The sequence below is a fragment of the Ornithodoros turicata genome, chromosome 3 (assembly GCF_037126465.1).
Source record: "Ornithodoros turicata isolate Travis chromosome 3, ASM3712646v1, whole genome shotgun sequence".
In the NCBI taxonomy this organism is placed as follows: Eukaryota; Metazoa; Arthropoda; class Arachnida; order Ixodida; family Argasidae; genus Ornithodoros; species Ornithodoros turicata.
Genome location: NC_088203.1, coordinates 62,849,245 through 62,873,192, shown reverse-complemented (window position 1 = coordinate 62,873,192; position 23,948 = coordinate 62,849,245). Strand labels below are relative to the sequence as shown.

Here is a 23,948-nt window from a genome sequence, read left to right as displayed (position 1 = left end):
TTATAATAGTGTCAGTAACAAGATTATTAGCATCTTCTATAATTAACCCTTGGAAAGATGTTAGGATATTGGCCTTCTCCTTGAAGAGAGTCCAATCGGCCTGTGACAGTTTCCACCGAAGTGGACGTGTACCTAAGGTATTTGTGGTATTATGCAGTTTCATGACAACCGGAAAGTGGTCGCTACCCCGAGGATTCTCCTCTACTGCCCAGTCAATGGTTTGAAACATTGATCCGCTGCACAAGGAGAGGTCGATGGCAGAGAAAGATTGGTTAGCACTGCTTACATACGTAGGACTTCCTTTGTTTAGAAGGCAGATAGACCTAGAAAGTAATATAGATGGGTAGAAATCCAGTGAACCGGTAGAGATGTAGGAAGGGAGTTGCCTCAGGACAGAAGCCGCCTGGCGGCTTCTGTCCTGAGGCAACTCCCTTCCTAGAAAGTAATATGTTTTCCACCATTTTTCCTCGCCGGTCGACTCTCGAGCTGCCCCATAAACAGTTATGGGCATTAAAATCTCCCAGTAAGAGGAAAGGCGGCGGGAGTTCGTCAATTAAAGTTTCGAGAGTGTTCTGAGAAACCACTGCTGATGGTGGCAGGTATACGGAACATACAGTTATGACCCCTTGAAGACATATTTGAACGGCAACTGCCTCGAGTGCTGTTTTTAGTGGAAGGTGCTTTGCAGGGAGAGTTTTTGATGTGAGGATAGCAACACCTCCAGATATACGTGTTACATCAACCCGATCGTTTCGGAACAAGTTCCATCTCCGTAGTGTATGTGTTCGATTCAAATAAGTCTCTTGTAGTGCAAAACAGAGTGTGTCATACTTGTCCGAAAGATCATTGACATCATCAATATTAGTGAGAAGCCCTCGACAATTCCACTGAAGGATCGCCATAATATAGAAAATGAGAAACATGTGCACAAGAGGCGTTTTCGTCATAGGGAAGAGACTACCGTGTAAAGAAACTTTCATTTTTTCTTCTTTGGGGGCATTATGGGCTGTCTCAGAGTTTTTTTCCGCGCAGCTGCGAGTTCCTTGGGCGATATATCGGGGAGTGAGCCACTCCCCGAAATACTGCTCTTAGGCTTTTTTTGAGATTGTGAGCTCATGCTCGCGAACGAGCCTTGCGAGCTCGTATCATCATCGCATTCCATGGAGCTTGCCTCCACGGTTTGCGATGACGAGAGTGGCGCCTGAGAGAGTGACGCCACAGAAGAGGGTTGGGAAGGTGTGGTTACAGTTACAGGAGGTGGTGTTTCAGAAAGAGGTGTACATGTTTCTTCACTTTGTGTTGTGTTCTCTGTCTGTGTTGCGCATGAAATCATCCTTGGTTTCTCTTTAACGACAGATGAAAAGGATTTCTGGAACTGGAACGGAGATGCCTTCTTCCTGGCTTCTGGATAACTTAGTCTCTGTGTGACTTTGACGTGCATCACCTCTTTCTCAAACTTCCACTTTGGACAAGAGCTAGAGTACGAAGGGTGGTCACCTGCGCAGTTGACGCAGTGATCCAGCCCTCTGCACTCCTTAGAGTTGTGGTCCTGGTTGCTGCAGCGGGCACAGCATGCAGAACCTCTGCAAGTATCGGAAGGATGGCCAAAGCGGTTACACTTGAAGCATCTGAGTGGATTAGGGATATATGGCCACACCTCTGCAGTCAGATACCCTACCTTGAGCCTTTCTGGTAAAGTCGGGCAGTCGAATGTGAGGATTGTGTTGCGTGTCGTTATGTACTCATTGCTCTTCCTGATTTTGATTTTTCTTACGTCGATCACCTTTTGGCTTTTCAGATTTTCAAGAATCTCTTCTGACGGAACATCAATGAGTTCAGCTAACGACACAACACCACGGGAGGTATTCAGGGTCCTATGCAAGGTTGATGATATTTTGATTCCAAGCATCTGCTGTGTGTTCGGAATTCGCTCACATTCGGCTTCCGAAGTACATTTAAGCAATAAGTCACTTGATCTGAGGCGGTTAACTTCAGTCACATTTTTTGACAGCGATGCCACCGCCCTCTCAATAAAAAACTGTGACATTTTTCCAAGTGGAGTGTTCTGTTCATTATCAGTGCTTGCACTGCTAATGACAATGTATTTTGCTTGAAAGGTGTCGAACGCCTGTTTGAAGACTTCGGTCCGCGGGCGCTTGCCGCCTGCGATCGAGGAGGAAATAGAATTTTTAACCATATGAGGTTTAAGAAAATGAATGTTCCCATTGGTCACCCACACTTCACATTCATACATGTGGAAAGGTCACGGAGTTTTAAGGAAAACCCATCGGCCGGGGCTTGACCAAGACCCCGACTGCCACCGTTTAAGGCTTCTACCCTTCACCTCACATCCCCTCAGCATGGTACGGTTAACACCTTGGGACTGGGGGCTGGGGTCCGTGGTGGCGCCACTCACCAAACATCAGCCGAAGCCAGTACCCCCTGCGGGGCTTTCGGTGACCTGATATCGTAGCCATTTTCAGAACAGAAATCCGTTTGGTAGATCGTCCGCAAAAAATTTGTGAAGGAACACCATTTCTTTCTTTATTTTATTCATTGCACATCTTCGGAGGCGCGTCTTTCCTTCACCCCCAATGTGAGAGGGTGACGGAGCCTCATGCGTCGAAGATGTGCTTTAACTTGCGGAAACAAAACAAAAACACATGTATCGGGTGACGCTATCGGAACTGCCCTTATCTTGGGTTGCATTTTCTGTTTTCTTTTCATCTTTTTCCAGGACGCAAGAGGCAACAGTGTGCTCTTTCACCCTCTCAGATTGGGGGTGAAGGAAAGAGGGGTCTCCGAAGATGCGCAATGAACAAAATAAAGAAAAAAATAGTGTTCCTTCACAAATTTTTTGAGGACGATCTACCAAACAGATTTTTGTTGTGAAAACGGCTACAATATCAGGTCACCGAAAGGAACAGACGTTCTCATTGGGACAACTTCGTAGCTTTTATAATTAAAAAGTTAATTAACGATTTTTAAGTAATTAGTCATTGGACGCTTGAGCAACATATGGCCAAGAACGTCCGCCGGCCCAGAGATGATAGAAGTGAAAACAGCATGTCTATAGCCCTTATAGTTCTTTTATAAAAAATATGTATCGAAAAAAAAAAACGAAAAAACACCCTGTATTTTCCTTCACCATATGCCCAGGTTCGCTTAATTCGAATGCCCACTTGATTCAAAATTTTTTTCGTCGTCCAGATGACTTCAAATTAACGAGGTTATACGGTACATGGGAATATCCCTGACGGATAACGACATCATTAGAGAGGTGCGCTTAAGTGCCGTCGACACGGTAAGTGAGGACTAAGAATGCTGACTCAGGTGTGCAGAGGCCTCGTGTCAAAAACAAAGAAGCCCTCGACATGGTGCACACACTGAAAGAATTTTGTTTGTTGGGGCGTCCAACCGTGTCAGCGGTAGATGCCTGAGAGGCTTTTCGATGCACCCACAAGATTGAAGAATTCATTGTGGCGAAGGCAATCACCACGAAGCAACAGAAGAAAACTGACTTTTTCGCATAAACGTGTTGGTAAAAAAGGTGATTGTACTCTACTGCAGAATATACACCGTCCGTAATAGGGGCGTCTCATTCAAGTGTTCATTTATTGCTTTTTTGCATTCTTCTCTTATAACGAAAATCGGATATAATGAACTAATTCATAACTCCCGTAAGACTTGGCTATAATGACTGTAGATGTGCAAACTTACAACAGCTGAAGAAAATTATTGCACTTGCTTCGTCTGCACCCTGCAAGGGATTGTAATTGTGAGACCTCTAAACTACAATCTGAGAGGAAGGCCCCCAGAAGGACGCCAGGACAAAGAGATGTAGTAAATTTGGCTTAGTCTGATGTTAGAGCTAGCCTGCAAAACTGTGCTGGAAAAAGCTCCCTACGAGACTACAACAACTTTATTGTATGGTGATGATTGGGGAGTTTCGTCGCCAGGAGTGATACTCTACCCCATTGATGGTGTTAATGCGGCAAATGAAATAATGAGTCGCCTCACAGTGAGGACTGAAGTCCTACGGTGTCCCAAAACGTCAGAAGTGATAGTCGGAAAACTATCAAGTTCTGCTGGTCCTTTCATAAATTTGTAAACACAGAGTCTTTGAATAAGGTTGATTTAGAATACCTACAAAAAAAGGCACTTTGATTAGTGTCTTAATGATTATTGTATCCTCGCATCGCTTATTGAATCACAATTCCAACCTTTGTGACATAAAGGGAAAGGGAAGATAAAAAATTTCTCTAGCTTCCTCCATGTAGTAATACCAGAGTAATGTCAATAGTACTGAAATGGATATATATTACCTTGCTCTAGATGCTACTGCGATACTGAACGGAAAATGAGTGCAGAACACTGGCAAGCACAAAGAGACGTAGAGGACACAAACAAACACTCTCGAGTGCCAGTCTGTATGTTTTTTTTTTTCCAGCACTTCAAATTTGAAGCAAACTTCAAGAACTTATAGTAGCCATTTCCCTGTTTCTTTACGAGAGCTACTCATTGTCGATTCACTTCATGAGCCTGTGTGTGGACTCAAGTGATTTTTTTCTATTTGTGTGGCATGTAAATTTAACATGCGGGTCTTTATGTATGGCAATGCTTTGGATAGCTGTTTTCTTGGTGTGAGTATGTACAGGGCCCTGCATGCTTTTCATAGAAACATGATGTTCATTTCAAGTTCTCTTTGTTCTCTGCTTGATGATTACGACGTTCATTATTAGACAGAAATTCCTTCATGAATGGGTTACATACTCTATAAAAAAGAAATTTAATACAACTGTTAAGGACTGTTTATCCTCCAACGGCAGACAGTGTAGCTCATGCAGTGTCGACCAGTCGTGCAGCGTGCTCGTGCCAGAGCACGCCGACTGACTGTGCACGTTCTCTGCTGCTCGAGTATAAAGACTCCGACGGCAGCCATCATCGTTGCGCGTGCTCGGTCATCGAAGTTATGACGGAGTATAAACAGCCCTTTAGACCTCTGTGCATGTTTTGTGGAAGTTCATATCTTCTGAAGATATTAATAAAAAACAATTAGGATCCTGAAGTAGAATGAATTCCTTAGCTACTTTTAACCCTTTGAAGGGTACAGGTGCATCGGTGTGTCGGGAGCAACCGTGCTGCTGCAGGTACGGGCGCACCAGTGCGTCCGAAGGACTCTGTTTGAATTTTTCTGTATGGTGCTGCGGCGTTGCTTTGAGAGTGATGTTCGGCTGCTTGAGGCTTCTCTGGCGAACTGTGGCGCCATCTGTGGGCTATTTTTACAAGTATAGTCGAGTCTGTTTATTATGATCTTCGAGATAATGATAACTCAGATATTACGATTAAATTGCTGGTTCCTGTCAGGTCATCCATTGAAGTACATGTGAGCAAGACATCTATATAACGATCGCCGCAAGAACGTTTGCTCGCACATGCCGAAATTCCAAAGTATATATATATATATATATATATATATATATATATATATATAGTTGAAATAAATGGGAGACAGAAGACGAAAGTAGGGGAAGTAACAAAAAAAGGGGTTTATTAAAACTTAAAAATCATAAAAGTTAGGGAGGATGTCTACGTTACGGCGGAAGCTCCGCCTTCTTCGGGACAAAAGAGCACATTTAGCTCTTTTGTCCCGAAGAAGGCGGAGCTTCCGCCGTAACGTAGACATCCTCCCTAACTTTTATGATTTTTAAGTTTTAATAAACCCCTTTTTTTGTTACTTCCCCTACTTTCGTCTTCTGTCTCCCATTCATTTCAACTATAATTACGTAGCCGTCCGATCCAACTCCAACTTCTCAAGATATATATATATATATATATATATATACAAATTCTCCCAGTGGTCGGTAAAACGGCGTGAAAATTGAAAAGAAAGATTGCAGTTCTTCGTTGAAAACAAATTACGATGGTATTTTAAAGAGTCTTAGCCTACCTCCGTGAGCATTAAAGTGAGAATGCAGTGCCTTTATCAGCACATTACTGCTGGAGATTACATGTGCGAGACTTCGAAGGGGCTCGTGAGAAGTAGAGGAGGAGGTTCCCTCTTCACATCGTTCTCTCACCTTCAAGTTTTTTTCTGGTTTGCTGTGTGCTATGATGGCATGCAGGAATGGGTTTTGACTCGACTTCACTCGACCCAAAGTTGCACATGCTCAACAGAATTTTGTATTGGTGCAAAATGTCGTTGCAAAGTACCGTGGCTTCAAAAACATGAGTTGCCAAACTGTTGTATGTCACCACCCAAACACGCGTCAACGAATTATCCGTGGGCGAGGTGCGTCCAGATGGACAATGTAGTTCCGATAGTGAGAATGATTATGACTACGGCACTGGATCATGAGCAACGGACGCAGTCATCTATCTCAAAACATGCGGAGCCTCACGTGGTATCAGCAGGTATGTTGTCCTTGGAAAAGCTCTTGACACAAATCTGTGCTGATTTAGAGCTAGATAAAATGCTTTTGAGCTTATTGCAACGATCGTGTGCATGTTCAGCAGCGTTTTACTTGTGCTGTTCTACTTTGTTGATGTGATCCCCGACCAGCAATTTGCAAAAGCTCGTTTTTAACAATAACTTTGATATAACAATCGGATTTCATGTTTCCATTAATATCGTTACAAACAGGCTTGACAGTATACTGTAATATCGCTGGAGGGTGAGTATCACCCGTACTGTAGACGGCGGCGCACTAAAGCCAAACACACGGGAGGCATTCGCCTGCACCAGCAAGCAACGCGGCACGCTCAGCTAGGGAAAAACACTGAATTCATATGCGTTGTGTGCGACAAAGGCCTCTGCGAACAGCGGTGCCTACAACACTCTCGCAAACCTTTGCAGAGAAGTAGAAAAACACAAAACATGTTCCAGTATACATAACCAAAGTGCAAATTTTTGGACTATGACTGTCAAAGGCTTATGGAATGTTCATAGGAACACTCGGTAAATCACTTTCCACAATTCATCAGGTGTGTACGTCGTCTATGAAGCCTTACCCATTTTGGCACACAGTTGTAATTTTTCCCACCTTTCAAAGGGTTAAAAGTCAATTGTGGAGTTACGATAAAAATTACGACATTCAAAATGTCTCGAGTAATTTGCAACATTTTAACCTATGTTGAATTGAACTCAATTTGATTTTCATAAATAAAGAATAAATGATTAAAGTGGTGGTAACATTTCAGTGTCTTAAACAGTGATGGGCAAAGTACCTCAAAATTATACTTAACGTAAAGTACCAAGTACCTGTCATCATTAGTACTTAAAGTACAGTACAACATACTTCAAGTACTCATCAAGTACATTGCCAATTTAATTTGTATCACTTTGCATTTCACTGTTTACTATCTGTCTCTTGCTTTTTTGGCAAACCTTTAGCGAGTATTCTTGACAAATGCTCTGAAGCCATAAACCCCTAGGTTAAGTGCTAACCCGTGAATGTGAACTTAATCAGATGTCATAATATGCAGTTACATGTAGAGAGGTAATCAGTCAGCTGTGCTGTGATTATGCAAAATATTATTATACCCTGACTGATCCAAGATCACCTGCCCCTCTAGTGTGGTGTTCCGGTACTAATCTTCTGCTATAACAGGCTAGGAAATTTCAAGGGAAAAAAATACAAGCCAACAGAGATTATATATTGCTGGGCACTCCTTGCTGCTTTTTGAAATACAACATGTTTAAAAAGAGAATATGAAGAAAGTAAAAAAGGATCAAGCACAATGTAAGCCTTCATTTTTATACGACCGTGATCTGCAGCAATGTAATCCATGTGACCAATTAAAAAAACGTGAACTGTAAAAATGAAAGCATTTGTGTCTTTCAGAGTGTTCATCATGTAATGCAATCACACATACTATAATGTGATATAAAATGATTGTTAATTGCCAATGAAGGAAACGATATAAAAAAGCATAGAACCCTGCATTGGGAGAATTGAAACGACAATGAACCAAGTCATTGTGCTGCCGGTTGCCGTGTCATAATGTGTGTGTGTCTTTGTATTTCATTCATTTTACATAATCATAGAAGCGTTGATACTTTTTCAACATTTCAAGCCTCACAACAATAGATTTGCTTCAACAAATATGCTCTTTAAAAGCCCAAAAATCATTTTTGGTAAAATGTCAGGCCGGGACACTTGGTACTGCATCCCACTAAAAGCGCTAAAATGACGTCAAGAAGAAAACTCAGAGATAGCCCTATCTGTGTGTTTTCGTCTTCTTGTCACTTTAGCGCTTTTAGTTGGGCGCATTTTTGATACTCTTTATGATTTTTTGTCTCAAGTCCAAGTTTGGGTACTTGAGTACTTGATGGGGAAGTACTCGGAAAAAAGTACTTGAAGTATGGTACAAAGTACATGATTTAAAGTACAAGTACACAGAAATGTACTTAAAGTACTACTTGAGTACTTGGTACTTCAAGTACTGCCCATCACTGGTCTTAAACGAGAGACAGGCAGGTAGTGAGTTGCCCCAGATGTGGCTCTACGACTTCAAAGTGGTTCAGAGGTGGCCAGAATCTCTAACTCTGTATACATAACTGTCGACGGCTGCATTGAGAGGATGATCAAAGCAGGTTAACAGTTTCGGAAGCCTCACATACCTGATCTTCATAAGCAAAGTTCTTCCAAAAGTGAATAGCTCCTTTGGCAAGGAGATAGCGTGATGAACTGAGCTCTTCATCGCCTGTGGGGTTGCTCTGCTGTCGCACCAAGGATGGCTGGAGAGCCAAGGGAACATCTGCATCTGACTGGAATATCAGACTTGTTAGAGGATATACCTTTTACAGTAAAAGAAAAAATGTTGCACAAACCTTAAAACCAGGAAATAAGAGTAACCAGTAACCTTGTCATGCTCTACCCACGAACATAGTAGAATTATAAGAGCACTGAGAAATGCCACAAAAAAGGCAACCTCTACAGTGAGGACTGACCCATATTTATAAGCAATAGATGGGCACAAATTTTGTAATGTACTGAAAAAATTGTTGCAGAACACTGCAGCAGACATACTGAAATTTTCTTCACTGTCACTTCCACCTACAAGGAGCGAGACAGCAGCACAATTATACTCCACTCAATGAAAAATTGAACGACAAGGTTACTCTTTCATATTGTTTCTTCCATACTGTTTCTTGTTTGGCAACAAGTATTCCTCATATTCTCAAATGACACATAGCTCATTTTACAGACTTCCAGGTCATTTCCACTGAGCACATTGTGCCCCGAAGCAGTGATTTATCCAGACCGTTCCTGTAACAACCATGCCATTACCGGAAACAGTAACGGAAACATAACAGAAACGAAATTGAAAGGCCAGTATCAGAAACGGATAACGGAAACGAAATTGCAAAAATATAGCAGTATCGAAAATGGAAACGGTAACCAAAATACGTCCGTTATTCTTCCCTGTCTAAAGGTATCGTCCTGCATCCATGTTCATTGAGTAGCTGTTGAGTGCTGCTTCATTTTGTGCTCTACTATTAATATGCAATCTCTGATCATCATGTATTCAGTCTGCTTCTTCGTTATAAAGTTGTTGTTGTTGTTGTTGTTGTTGTTTACTTCTTCGTTAGGGTCTGTAGTTGTGCTGTCACTCCGACTATTATGCACAAGTTCGCCACGACGCACTCTATTGTAAGCTAACAGCGTGAATGATTATTACAAAGGTTTCAAAAAGGGAGTAGCTTTGGGATTGTATGTGTTTCATCTTGAGTACTTCTTGTCTCTGTTTTTTTAAATCGAAATTTGAAATTTGTTATCTTTCTCGGCAGCTTTAGTGACTGCCCACACAACCATGTGCTTTTTTGGCCGTTTATCTCAGCTCTTGGTAACATTCCACTGCACTGCGACTCATGGCAACGCCTAAGTGCTGCACCAGAACTGGCCCCTGTTACTGGCGTCAGTGGCTATTCTATTTTCAGCGTTGAGGCCAAAACGTCAAAGTACAGGTACTGTCCGAAGACTCAGACACCTCTCTTAGTTGTTGGACATGTGCGTTGAAGGCACAGGCTATAACATCATCATAGAGGTGAAGAGGGCAACATTTCAGTCTTGCCAGGACTGTGCCCACCTCCCACTGAAACAGATTTCTTCTAGAAATGAGAAAAGGACTATCTTCAACACACAGTCTGTCGGGTGTAATAGAGACTGCGTTCTTACAGACTTGTTCAGCTGCCCTGCCAGTATCTTATTCTCGAGTCCACAGCATTTCAGAAACGATCAAGCATGAGTCGTAGATACATGACACCGTATCTTTAGTACTTCATTGATTAGGCTGCAGGTAATAAACACAGAACCTGAAGGTCCTATCTTTTTCTTCAACAATATAGCCTGTAAACGCTGCATAATGCATAAAAGGCTTGGATGATGTCATTTCAGATGCTGCTTGATTTCAAGCAGCCTCTTATTATTTAGGTCATCCACTGAGATGCTTCTGAACTGTATACATTTCGACCGATGATATAGCAATGTGGTCTTTGAAATCTTGTAGCTTGCACTAAAGTTGTTTCCTCTTGGGTCCTAAGCAACTTCCATGACCATTGTTAAGGGAAGAGTCTAAGGATGAGATCTTTCAAACAGTCTTTGTTCGAAATATTGGCAGCTCATGTCGTCATGTCCTCATCAGTTTGGTGGATCTCATCACTGGGTAGATCTTGTCAAGTGTTATTTTGAGTGGAGCAAATAACTTGAGACACTGGAGAATTCTTGATGCTGTATAATTAGGGTTCTTCGTTTTGGGGTTTTATGATTTTTCAAATTCGTGGGGGAAAATCGGGTGCTATTTACACACGAGAATTCGGGGAGAAATCGGGCGCCATGATCTCTGTTTGTTATGTCATCGGGGAATTTTTGGGTGAAATGAAAGGCATACGAAACAAGCCACTGCTGTGGCACTGGGACGAGAAACAACAATCTTTACATTTCCACTTGGAACTGGGCAGTGAATGACCGTCCTATTCAAACACTTGCCCGAGCTCCACAAAAGCTAGTCTGACTCCTGCAGGACCGGATTATAAAAGGAGGAGAAATAAGTTGTCACAAATAGCTCTCTTTGTTGATATTATGATTCACTTTTCCGACAGTTTACCTAGAACGACAAGCTGAAGGACTGCGAAGATTTCGGGTAGATATCGGGTTTTATCTTAATTCTTGAAAACTTGTTTGCGGGGGGGGGGGGGTAACTATTGCGAAAAATTGGGTTTAACTCGAAAACAAAGAACCCTATGTATAATGAATTTAGCATGGAGTGGAACTGTGGTGTACTAAATATAGTACAATAGACGTTTTTGAGACGTTTGAGAGCACATCTCAGTTCTGTTGCATAAGGTGGGACAAACCATGGATACCGACATCTGTTGCTTGCACAATGCTTTGGAAGGGGTAGCAAAGTCTGACAATATGGAAGAATCTGTTGATGTTGTTATTGTGCCGCCTCAAAATGAATATCAAGATGGATGGAGAGGAAGGGGTAGATGACAGAAGGGATCCTTATTGTCTAAAACAGAAATGAAGAAACGGGAAAGAGGGAACTATGTCACTTATTTTGATGACAAAATGAACTGCTTCTTACAAAGTGGTGAAACAGCAGCGTTGTGAGACTTGCGGCAGTACCCACCAGCTACGAGTTCGCTGAACCTGTGGGTAGTGTAACAGGGGGGTCTTGGTAAAAATAAAAAAATAAGGACCTCACAACTGAACATCTTCAAGTGACACAACAGTGGTATGGGAGGTGATGGCCTTCATGACCAAGGCAGTCAATGCCTACAGGACAGGAATTCCGGAAAATAAGCCGTGATGGGTTCTGTTCACCCAAATATGAAACATCAGAGAATTCATCAGCTGTCAAGAGATACAGGGTTTGTAGCTACAGAAAATTTGACCCAAAATTCAAGAATAATTCGAGGATTTCAAGCGTTCCAAGGGCAAAATTCAAGGCAGGTTCAAAAATTATTTGGACCTCCCTTCGAGTTTTGAACGATGTATTGCGTGACGCCAGCTTGACATTGACATTCAACCTCTTTTGCTTCAGATATGCATTCACTGTTTCATCAAATACATAGCAGCACCAAGTGCTCCATTTCTTCACCTTGTCTAGAACTTGGGAAATAAGATACGGCCACAGACAATGACATGGAACGTACACTTTTTTTTTCTCGCCACCAGTGAAGCTCCTGGTGATTCCACCATATTTTACAATACGAGGACATCTGTTGAAAAACATCAGCGACATTTACAGAAGAGCTGTAGGAGAGGTGGGAGAGTGCTACCTTCATTGTCCACAAGGTCTCAGCCTTTGGAACTACATCGTGTTTCCCACAGGCCGTTTCAAGGCTTGGAGATAGGGTTGCCACCTGTCCGGATTTCATCAGAACAGTTAGGAAATTCAAGGCTTGCGTTCGGTGTCCGGGTGAAGGTGCAATCCGGACATAAAATGTTCGGAAATTGGCCAAGTCTGGGTAGAAACCTTGGGACTTGAGTTTTTCGTTTTTGCGTCATCGTCGCCAAAGACTGAGCAATAGTTAAAAAGAAATGAGCAATCAAAGCTATGTTGAGCCACATGAAGGTACAGCAGACAACCTCTCATCATTTATTAGAACCCCCCATACCCATCGCTCAGCTTTCAATCACAAAAAAAATGTAGGGAGGCGTGGGAGGGCCCAACAGTAACAGCTCCCCCATTGAACCCATTGACTGAGATAGTTCACACAGCACTGGGCACAATGCAAATGAAATTGACTGGACCAATAAAAATGTGATGTTATGCATTCTAGCCGGTGAATCAGGGGGTGTTGCTGCTTGTCTCGCTTTCCGGCGTGTCCTAGCTGGGCGGCCTCACTCATGAGGACCCTCATGAGGACGCCTCACCCTCACCTCACGACGATGAGGTGAGGGTGAGTGAGGCCAGACCACGCTGAAAGTTCCTCATGAGGACAGTCGTGAGGCACTGTCCCTCATGAGGCTCACCGTGAGGGCCCTCATGAGGCCAGTCGTCGTGAGGCCATCAATACGTGAGGGTACAACGTATTCCGGGAGGAGCCTCACAGATGAGGCCGTGAGGCCCTTTGTGAGGAGCCTCACCAATGAGGCCGTGAGGCCCTTTGTGAGGAGCCTCACCGATGAGGCCGTGAGGCCTTTTATGAGGAACCTCACAGATGAGGCCGTGAGGCCCTTTGTGAGAAACCTCACGGTTGAGGCCGTGAGGCCCTTTGTGAGGAACCTCACGGATGAGGCCGTGAGGCCCTTTGTGAGGAACCTCACGGATGAGGCCGTGAGGCCTTTCGTGAGGAACCTCACGGATGAGGTCATGGGTCCATTCGTGAAGAGTCTCACGGATGAAGGGGAAGCCACTGTATCCCCTCGCTTGGAGAAGGTGTGCGGCAGATGACATCACTCTGCGCGAAGGGCCAATGGAAACTCGAAGATCTTCGAGGATCGCCATGTTCCGTTCTTAGGTTTAATTCCTCCATATACAGGGTGGTCCACCAACCATGATGGAAATTCATAGTAAAAGACGTTGGCCCCGGAGAGACATGCGGTCAAGGGATTTTTTTTCTGCCAATAACTTTTGCCACATAATGGTAACATTTTTATTTCATTTTAATTGAAGGAAAGTTAATTTCTTGAATTTAACTCCGAAATTTTCCAAGGCAACATGACGTTTTCTTTGCGGAAATCAGTTCCCCGTGGTGATTTTTCTAAGTATAGCACATAATCCCACTCGTATTGCAATGGCAACTGCTGAAATAAATTTGACGAGATGAGCCATTTGCTCCGCCTCTGTTTTGGCGGCTCTAAGTTTGAGCGCAAAGCTGCGAAGAAAGGAGGTTACATTGACACGCAACACGAGGGGGGAAAGGGTTACAAGCCTTACCCACGGAACAAACACCCGCAGTGAGTGCGGGAATCAGAGCTATCTTATCAGAAATGAGGTCACCCGACGTGTTGACAGGTAGGGAAGGAAATACATTTTTGGTCCGTTTTGCACTCCAGTCTCAGTGAATGCAGTGAACAAGTAAACGGCAGCGATGGCAAGCACCGTGTATTCCAACCAAGAAAAAACAAGGATGATCACTGCTCTGGGGGCTGCAGGTATGGACTATGACAGAGCAGTCCTCAAATACAGTGAAATGATTCCAGCAACTAGAGTGGTGAGCTGTTGTACCATAAGGCGTGCATTTGTGAGACTGTCCATAACAGGAAGTTTCCATTCCGGTACCCAGAGCCGGTCGCACCCAATCTCTGCCAGTGAGTCGACACAAACAGACCAGGCCCTGAAAGAAGTAGGAGATGATCTCCACGTAAAGTCTGCGCACCCTGGTAAAGTGATTACAGACATCAAAGTCAAGAGTGCTGAGGATACTACATAAGCACAAACTCCACCCGTACTACGTGAGCCTTCATCAACATTTCCAGACGGGCGACAACCAGAAACGGCTGGATTTCTGTAACTGGATCCGATGTCGGACCCAGGAAAGCAGAAACTTTGTGAACAGGGTTATTTGGGCTGATGGGGCCCACTTCTGCCAAAGCGCTCAAGTGAATCGACACAACGCGCATTATTGGAGCCAAACAAACCCACACTGGCTACGGGACTGCAAGCATCAGTACGAGTGGGGATTGAATGTATGGGCCGGGATTTATAACGGAGCCATTATTGGGCCAATCTTTTTCACGGGACCCCTAAATGCCAACCGCTACTGTAGCGAAATTTCAGATGCCCTGTTCAGCTTTATTGATGACCTGTCCCTTGATGAACAGACCCGCGCGTGGTTTCAGCACAATGAGGCTCCACCTCACAGCGCCCAGTACAGCTGCTCTGTCACATGTTCCGGGAGAAGTGGGTTGGCCGATTTGGTCCAGTGTCATGGTCCGCCAGGTCTCCTGACTTAACGCCGATGGACTTATACCTCTGGGGTCGCATCAAAGAGTAGTATACGAAAACGAACCACGATCGCCGGCTGACCAGCAGGGGAAAATCACTGCTTTCTGCTCGTTGCTTTCCAGATCCGAAATAAAAAGGGCCGTGGAAGATACAATTCGGAGAGCCCACCTGTGCATTGCAGCAGATGGCGTACGCTTCGAACGCTGTTACGCTAATGATAACCTAATCAAAGTACACAGGAAGTGTGTTGAATGTGAAGAAATCCGTAGCATGGTTGAAACAAACGAATTGAAAAAAAGAAGAGAGCTGACAGGCGTTTGTGCATACAACTCTCCCTCTCACACACACATACACAGGTTCATGACAATAACGTGGTTCAGAAAAACTACGAGACCGCTATCAGCGGTCATAGTGAAAACAGTCGTGTACGCACCCAAAAGCAAACAAACACACTGAGCAAAACACGAAATAAAAGAAAAACAGCCCGACCCTGAAACTGACGTGGGCAAAGCTGATACCTGGCAGCGGAACTCTTCTGTGGGTTGGGTTTGTAACCCTTTCCCCCTCGTGTGGCGTGTCAATGTAACCTCCTTTCTTCGCAGCTTTGCGTTCAAACTTAGAGCCGTCAAAAAAGAGGCGGTGCCAAGGGCTCTCATTTCCACAATTTTCGGCGAATTTATTTCGGCAATTGCCATTGCATTACGAGTGGGGTTATACGCTATACTGAGTAAAATGACGACGGGGAACCAATTTTCACAAAGAATACGTTAGATTGCCTTGAGAAATTTCGGAGTTGAATTCAAGAAATTAACTTTCCGTCAATTGAAATGAAATAAAAATATTACAAATATATGTGACAACAGTTACTGGCAGAAAAAAAATCCCTTCACCGCATGTCTCTCCAGGGCCTACGTTTTTTACTATGAATTTCTATCTGGGTTGGTGGACCACCCTGTATGAAGGCTACCATGAAGAATCTCAGTTCAAAGGGGCATGCGACTTTTTCATTAGTGACCTTACAGATAAGTCATGACTCTCTTAGGCGGTCATTTTATGTTGTTGCATAAGATAAAACCCCTAGAATAGGGAACACGATTTTGAAGTCGTGTTTTGAGCACCACACTACCTCTTGTGGATTCGTTTTTCTGCCTGTTTACTGGGATAGCAGCCTCGTTTGGAGAGGCCATGTACCGCGTTTTCGAAAGCGTGTGCAGCTGCTTTCCCCCGCTAATTTCAAATGATTGCAACTGGACACACGCGTGCTGTGTCGTGCCAAAGGTGCCATGTGCGGTGTTTTTGTATTTTCTTTTTAAACAAATGTTATCGCTGCTGGGAATGTAACGAGGCTTTCTTCTTATTTTGACATCTCTTGTTCTCAACAGTATAAAGCTCAATATAAAGCAGCCTTTACCGGGGTCCCCAAACTCTGTGCGACAGCAATAATGAAGGAAGTACTAAGGAAGGAACTAACAAAGCAGAACAAACAAATAACAATCAAAAAGATCTAGAAGAGACGAAAAACAGACGTTGAAATTGAGAGTTTGTGTGCGTCATCTGTTTTTCGTCTTTTCCCCAGTCTCGGGTTTTTCATCATGGAGTTGTAAGAATTTTCAAAATGTTTCTTTGTCTCCTCAAAACAAAGCCAGGAAAACTGGCATCCCCGTGACTGTAGCGCGCCTTTGAAATGTAAAAGAAGGAGAAGAAAAAACAACAAAAAGGCACGACCGATTGCAGGTGCGATTAAGTACCATCGTTGTGCCCAAACACGTCAGCTGTGAGCGTATCCTCCGATTCTGGCAGCAGCGTCATACGGTTCTGAGAATCGAGTACAGGATCTCTTCAAGCACTATTCCCCGCCACCACCCGATCATTTCCGTAACGGTACATCTGCACTGTAGTATTTCGGGCTCAACTTTTCTGATGCGAAACACTAACGTTAAACCTCACTGTGACAGTAACAACTGTCAGCACATTTATCCAAGCACAGCACGAAATCCTGTAAACAGTTTAATGCCGCGCAGTATCATTAGTACCAACTACCGACACAGTAGATAAACGCCGACGTCTCATGTGAACATGACGGAAAGTTCTTTTGAGGCTCACGTACATGTCTCCTAGTGACTTGAAGGCACATGAGGCCATGTGGGTCCTCATGAGGTGAAGGTACGTGAGGCCATGAGGGCTCTCATGAGGTGAGGGCACGTGAGGATGAGGACACGCGAGGCCATGTGGGTCCTCATTCGGCGAAAGTACGTGAGGCGCCGTGAGGACATGAGGGCCCTCATGAGGTGAGGGCACATGAGGATGTGGACTCCTGAGGCCATGAGAGCCCTCATGAGGTGAGGACAAGTGAGGATGAGGGCCCTCATGAGGTGAAGATACGTGAGGCCATGAGGGTCGTGAATAGCCTCATGAGGTGAAGGCACGTGAGGATGAGGATGGTGAGGGCTTTCAGGATCCCGATGCCCTGAAGTGAGGTTCGTGAGGGAAAAATTTGAAATGGAATGTGAGGGTGAGGGCAACTGAGGTTAAGTTACTGGTGAGGAAAATTTGGTGAGGGTGAGTGAGGCTGATAAAATCCGTGCTTCGTGAGGTGAGGATGAGTGAGGCCACAGGAAAATGCCCACCTATGGTCCTGGCTACCATCGACTTCTACTGATTTTCCGCCTGACGCTCAGTTATTTGTAAACTGAAATAACTAAAAGATCTTTTGGCTAAAAAAGACATTTGATACATCGTATTCAGTCATAGGTACATGTATACAAAGCCCACAGCATTGCCCTTGCTGCCACACTGTAACCAAAACCGAAACTGCAAACTGAACACGCTCTCTGATTCCTAATAACAAGCGAGTCTCAAGTGAATACTACTTCATGATGAGCACCTTGTTTCGCTGCATACATTGCAATAAAATGGAGGCGCGACGGTTTTGTTTCCGATGGAAATATGTTCAACTTTGAAATTGCGAGTGACTAAATGATCGTTTGCATGAGCGAAAGGCGAATTCAGACATCTTTTTCTTTTTTAAAAAAACATGAGTAAATTTTTAAATTTGTAGTCAAACTATTGAGAGTTTGCAGGAGTAAAAAGCGAATTCAGAAAGTTTAGTTTTCAAAAGAAACCTGCTCAAATTTTAAATTTGGAGTGAACAAATCATAGCTTGCAGGAGCAAAAGCAAATTCAGAAAGTTTCGTTCGCAAAAGAATCATGCTAAAATTTTAAATTCACAGTGAGCGAACTATTGATAGTTTGCTGGAGGGAAAGGCAAATTCAGAAGGTTTCACTTTCAAAAGAAACATGCTGAAATTATAAATTAGGAGTGAATAAACTTTGGATAATTTACAGGAGCAAAATGCAAATTCAGACAGTTTTGTTTGCAAAAGAAACCTGCTCAAATTTTAATTTCGGAGTGAAGAAACTCTTGATAGTTTGCAGGAGCGAAACGCGAATTCAGAAGGTTTCGTTTTCAAAAGAAACATGCTAAAATTTTAAATTTGGAATGAACAAACTATTGGTGGTTTGCAAGAGCGAAACGCAAATTTTGCAGAAAGTTTTGTTTTCAAAAGAAACAAGCTATAATTTTTAATTCGATGTGAATAAATTATTGACAGTTTGCAGGAGCGAAACGCGAATTCAGAAGGTGTGCTGGATTGGCTTAGCTCAAGCGATGTGAAGCTCGGTGAAGTGCACCACCTATATGTCACGATACTATAGATAGTCCAAAAAACTATCGCGATACTATCGAAATTCCGTTTCACTCAATAGTTAGACCATCAATAGTCGAAAACTATCGACAGTCTCGAATGTCTCGATAGTATCGCCCATCACTACAGTTAACTTTTGGCTCGTCTTGTCTGGACGCTCGCTGGTCTTGCATCATAGTGATGACTTCCAGACGGATATCTTACACCGCACAGTTTAAGCGGAAAGTTATGCTGTGCACTGAGCTGAACCCCAATCACAACAGTGCTGAAGAATATGGTGTCAGCTGGACATGTGTGATCCGGTGGCGGCAGCAGCGGGGGAGATTTTTGGCTGTGCCTCCACAAGGAAAAAGTTCACCGGTCTCCAACATGGACAGCACCTGCAGCTCGAAGAACGAGTTCCTGAATACATTACATAAGAAAGAAACAATGGATTCTCGGTGACTTTTGACGGGTTTCGTGAGAAAGCGAATGAGGTAGCGAGAAGGTAGGACATTACACGCACTGTGTTCCGAGCCAGCCGTGGCTGGGTACAACGCTTCATGAAACGACAGGGATTTTCTATTCATTCATTGTCGTATGACAATGTACGAGAAGCTTCCATGAGATTGAGACAAAAAAGTCATCAACTGCCAATGCTATGTGGCTGACCTTCGAAGAATGAAAGGACTCGTGATGGGACAAATTGGGCATGCCGAATGAGGTAGCGAGAAGGTAGGACATTACACGCACTGTGTTCCGAGCCAGCCGTGGCTGGGTACAACGCTTCATGAAACGACAGGGATTTTCTATTCATTCATTGTCGTATGACAATGTACGAGAAGCTTCCATGAGATTGAGACAAAAAAGTCATCAACTGCCAATGCTATGTGGCTGACCTTCGAAGAATGAAAGGACTCGTGATGGGACAAATTGGGCATGCCGACGAAACTGCAGTGTACTTGGACATGCCACGACCTACGCCAGTTAACGAAGTTGGCGCAAAACACGTGACCATCCATACCACGGGGCAGGAAAAACTTTGTGTTACTGTCATGATGTGCATCACTGCTGATGGGAGAAAGCAGCCTCCATACTTGATTCTCAATCGCAAGACTCTACCAAAGCAACAACCATTCCCGAAGGATGTTGCTGTTCGCTGTCGAGCACAAGGTTGGATGATGTCTGAACTTATGGAAGACTGGCTGAAGACAGTGTGGTTAAGGCGCCCAGGTCGATGTTGGTGCTGGACTCATTCCGTGGTAACATTACGGAAGTGAAGGAGCAATGCAAGAAACACGGCAGCGACGGTCATGTTGTGATGTATTGTATTTTATTTTATGTGATATTCGAAACATCCATACGTCATGTTATGCATTTAATTGCTTCGTTTTCATAAGTCATTTTGAACGTGTTGCGTAATTGCAGTTCCCACGAAATGCCCAGCACCTGTTACAGTAATAAGCCACTCGACTCAAGGCGAGGCCGAATTCCCCGAAGAGCTGTGACAATAAGAACAACCGCAAGGCCATTGATGCATGAGCTTCAATAGGGCAAATCACTTGTACTGAATGTCTACGGAGGAGGCAGATTAGGAACTGGTCTCCCAAAACAGGAAACGAGCGACCCGCTTCCCAACGAAAGAAACGCGCAGCCGCTGCGCGGCCACCTTTGTATTTGTTAATCCTGTTCACTTTTCCTGGGAACTATAACACTTTCGCTCTCAGTACGTAGAATTCTGTGTTTGCATTTGATTTGCGGAAGCTCTGTAACCCCTGATTGGATGGCTGATTACACGTCAGTTCCTGGCGCTGTAATTGAACGAAAACTTGAGAAAGGGAGTTTGTCCTGATTAATTATGTATTGATTGGTCAGAAAATATGATGTCACATCGTGGGCAGCACGTGACGCCAGTGCGGCGAGAAACCTTTGAAAGCTGAAGTTTTCTCTGTGTTATTTATTCTGGATTTCTATCTGAAGTCTGGTCTCTACGAGACGCCAAGTAGATACTGTAAATAAACTGCTGTCTTCATCGATCATCGGCTGACTCTTCGTTGACCGCGTCTACCACCGAATCATCATCGGATCACCACCACCGATTCACATCTTTCACTGGCGCAGTCGACAGGATGGTGCGACGTTGGTACAGCAGCGAAAATCACGAGGTGAGAAGTCGATGCAACATCAGCTTATCTACAGTGGAAACGGACAGCGGACTCTCCGGAGGAGCCTGGGAAAATCGCTGACTGAGCAAAAGGCTGCCTGGTAGATAGGAAGCAGTGGAAACGTCGAGACAAGAGACCGTCACGCTTGCGGAGAGAGCAGATGAGGTACCTGGAGGGTCATCGACAGTATACTGCAGATTCTACGTTGGAGAGGACATGCCGGCTGCAAGCTTCAGCTTCCACAAGAAAGCCGGGTAACTGAAGGACGTCATCACGGAACGGAGTGTTCAGGAGTGTGACGAGTGCAACATTGACTGTGGACTGGCCCAGTGGTGCGGTTATTTGCAACACGGTGAAGAGCAAGCTTCATGGGAGACAAATCAATCGTGACAGGTGAGACACCTCGATTGTTTTCATGGGTTGCCCTTGGTAATGCTAATAGTGACTAGGTCGTATAGTCATAGAGTTAACAGTCAGGAAAACAGTGCGGGTAACTGTAATAGTCGAATATCTCATATCAAGATGGCAGAGGGCACGACAAATGTGCCGGGAGCGGAACGATCGGTGTCCGAGGAAATAGAACTTGAGAAGCTTCGACTGGAGCGTTTGCGCTTAGAACTAGAGTTGCGTAAAGCAAAAGCAGCGAGAACTAGTGAGGCGATTTCTACTCTAGGGGAGTTTAAGGATAATGATGACCAAATCCTGAAGTATTCGCAGCTTATGCGAGGGGTGCTGACAATGATGCCTGACGCAGAGTCAAGGGTGCCGTCGCGGTTTGATGGCGTGGAAACTATGTTTCTGTCATTTGCGGTTCCGGACAAAATCAAAGGCGCGATTATCATGCCGTTTTTAACCGAAAAGGTTCGCGGAGCGGTGTCACGTGGTGCGACGGGAAAATTGATCAGCTATGACGAACTGAAGGAGAGGGTACTATCCGAAATGCGACTTTCCCCTGCAGAATACTACAGAATGTTTCGTTCGGCAGTCAAGCAGAAGGATGAAACATGGGTCCAACTCGCTACTAGGCTAACTAGTTACTGGGAGTTCTATGTGAGAAGTAGAGACGTATCAGACTTCGATAAACTCATGGAGTTAGTTGTAGCGGACCAGATGAAAATGACCATGAGTGAGGGTATGCAATCCTATGTGGCCCCTAATGAGTCAGAGAAATGGTTAAAGCCTGAAGAACTTGCAAAATTGTCCGAATGCCACGAGGAACGCAGGGCAAGAAAGGGTGGACCACATGCACGTAGTTTAGAAGAGGCACCACATACTAGACGTGTGGAAATGAATGATAGACCGCAACGGAAAGAAATTGATAGAGGACCCAAGCACGAGAGTCGCAGATGCCACTTTTGTGAACAAGTAGGCCACTACAGAAATGAATGCCCGAAAAGGCTTGCCGCGCAGGCGGAGACTAAGCCCAAAACAGTAGCTAGAGTTGAGCAAATGCCGCCGCCCAGGGTGGAAGCTGAGCGCGTAGACGACACCGACAAGCGGGTGATCACTGAGAGCGGAAATCAGAACCGACATGTAAACATAGGATCAGGAAGCTCAGAATTTGTTGCGCTCGTGGATTCGGGGGCTGATATTACCGTGATTCGGAGGTCAGTAGTGCCTCATCTAGGAGGGAATGCCGGTACGTTGACGAAACTGTGGGATGCGTTTGGGCATGTAGTGCACGCAGAATTGAGGGAAGTACTGCTGCACCTGGTGGAATCGTTTGAAGGTAGTGGGATTCCTGAATTGATTCTAGTTTGCGCTGTAACTGATGAGCTTGCACCAAACCTAGACGCCCTCCTCACACCTGAGGACTATGAACAGCTAAAGCTTGTACGAACGAACACGGAGCAGCTAGGGGCTCAATTCGATGACAATGAATGTAGAGTAGAAACTACGCTAGAGTTCGAGGAAGAGAACATAGACGCGCTCGTCACTAGCGTAGGGATAACTGAGAGTCGTGACGCTGATAATGAGGACCACGCAGAAGGTATGGATACCTACAGGATCATTTCGTAGGGAGCAATTGGCTGACGAGTCTTTGAAAGAAGCGTGGGAGCAGGCGAAGCAGGGTACGCATGGTATGATCACTACGGATGGAATGTTGTTCCATAAGGATCACGTCAGTCAACGTATGTGCACGCAGCTAGTCTTGCCAAAAGCTCGCCAAAAAACTGTTTTGGAGATAGCGCACGACGCACCTGTGGGAGGACACTTTGCGCAAAAGAAAACAATACAACGCATAAAGAATTCCTTCTATTGGCCGGGAATGGATAGGGACATAAAACAGTACTGCCAAAGTTGTCATAGCTGTCAGATTAACTCTGGGCAACGGGCAAGCGATAAGGTCCCAATCATGCCCCTAACTAGACCAAGCGCGCCATTTAAAACGGTTATGATGGACTGTATTGGGCCCCTCGACCCACCCTCATCACGTGGGCACCGTTACGCACTCTCCGTGGTTGATCTCTGCACACGATGGCCAGAAGTGGTCTGTCTGCGTTCACTAACCGCGAAAGCCACATGCGATGCACTTGTTGAGATATTTTCGCGAATGGGGACACCGGAGATGATATGCTCTGACCAAGGTACCAACTTTAAGGCTAGGCTGACGCAGAAGCTAGAGAAATGTCTGGGCATTGTGACCCGGTTTGCTACACCGGATCACCCGGAGAGTTCAGGAGCGGTAGAGCGTTGGAATGGTACATTCAAGGGAATGCTACATCATGTGATTCAAAAGCATGGGAGAGACTGGGACTGCATGGTACCGTGTCTACTATGGGCGTACAGCGAAATCCCAAATGAAATGACAGGAGTATCCCCCTTTGAATTGCTCTATGGTCGGACGCCGAATGGACCGCTGTCTATCTTACGGAAGACATGGATTGGAGAATGGACCCCTCCAACTAGCTTGAATTCTTCAGCGGAAGAATACGTAATGAATTTGCGTAGCAAAATGGCAGAAATGGCGGAAGTTGCGGGAAAACACTCACAGGAACGACAGGGTCATTACGCGGCATGCTATAACCTCAGGGCGAAGAGTAAGACTTTCTCAGAAGCGGACCAAGTACTGGTTTTAGATCCTAACCGTACGGGAAAGATGAAAGCACGATGGGTCGGGCCCGCAGCGATTTTAAAAGGTCAGCGGAAGGATAGCTACATGGTCAAAATGCCGGACGGTTCGAAGAGATGGATT

At 44.6% G+C, this 23,948-nt stretch overlaps 1 protein-coding gene across 6 annotated transcripts in view; it reads right to left on the bottom strand.

Annotated features, from left to right (window-relative positions):
* Window positions 1–23,948, bottom strand: part of LOC135388537 (transient receptor potential cation channel subfamily M member 2-like) — a 408,615-nt gene that overhangs the window by 253,856 nt on the left and 130,811 nt on the right. For all 6 annotated transcript variants that reach the window (XM_064618137.1, XM_064618138.1, XM_064618136.1 and 3 more), the window contains exon 2: window positions 8,624–8,770. In XM_064618137.1, coding sequence (XP_064474207.1) covers window positions 8,624–8,770 — 147 coding nt within the window. The remainder of the gene's footprint in view (window positions 1–8,623; window positions 8,771–23,948) is intronic.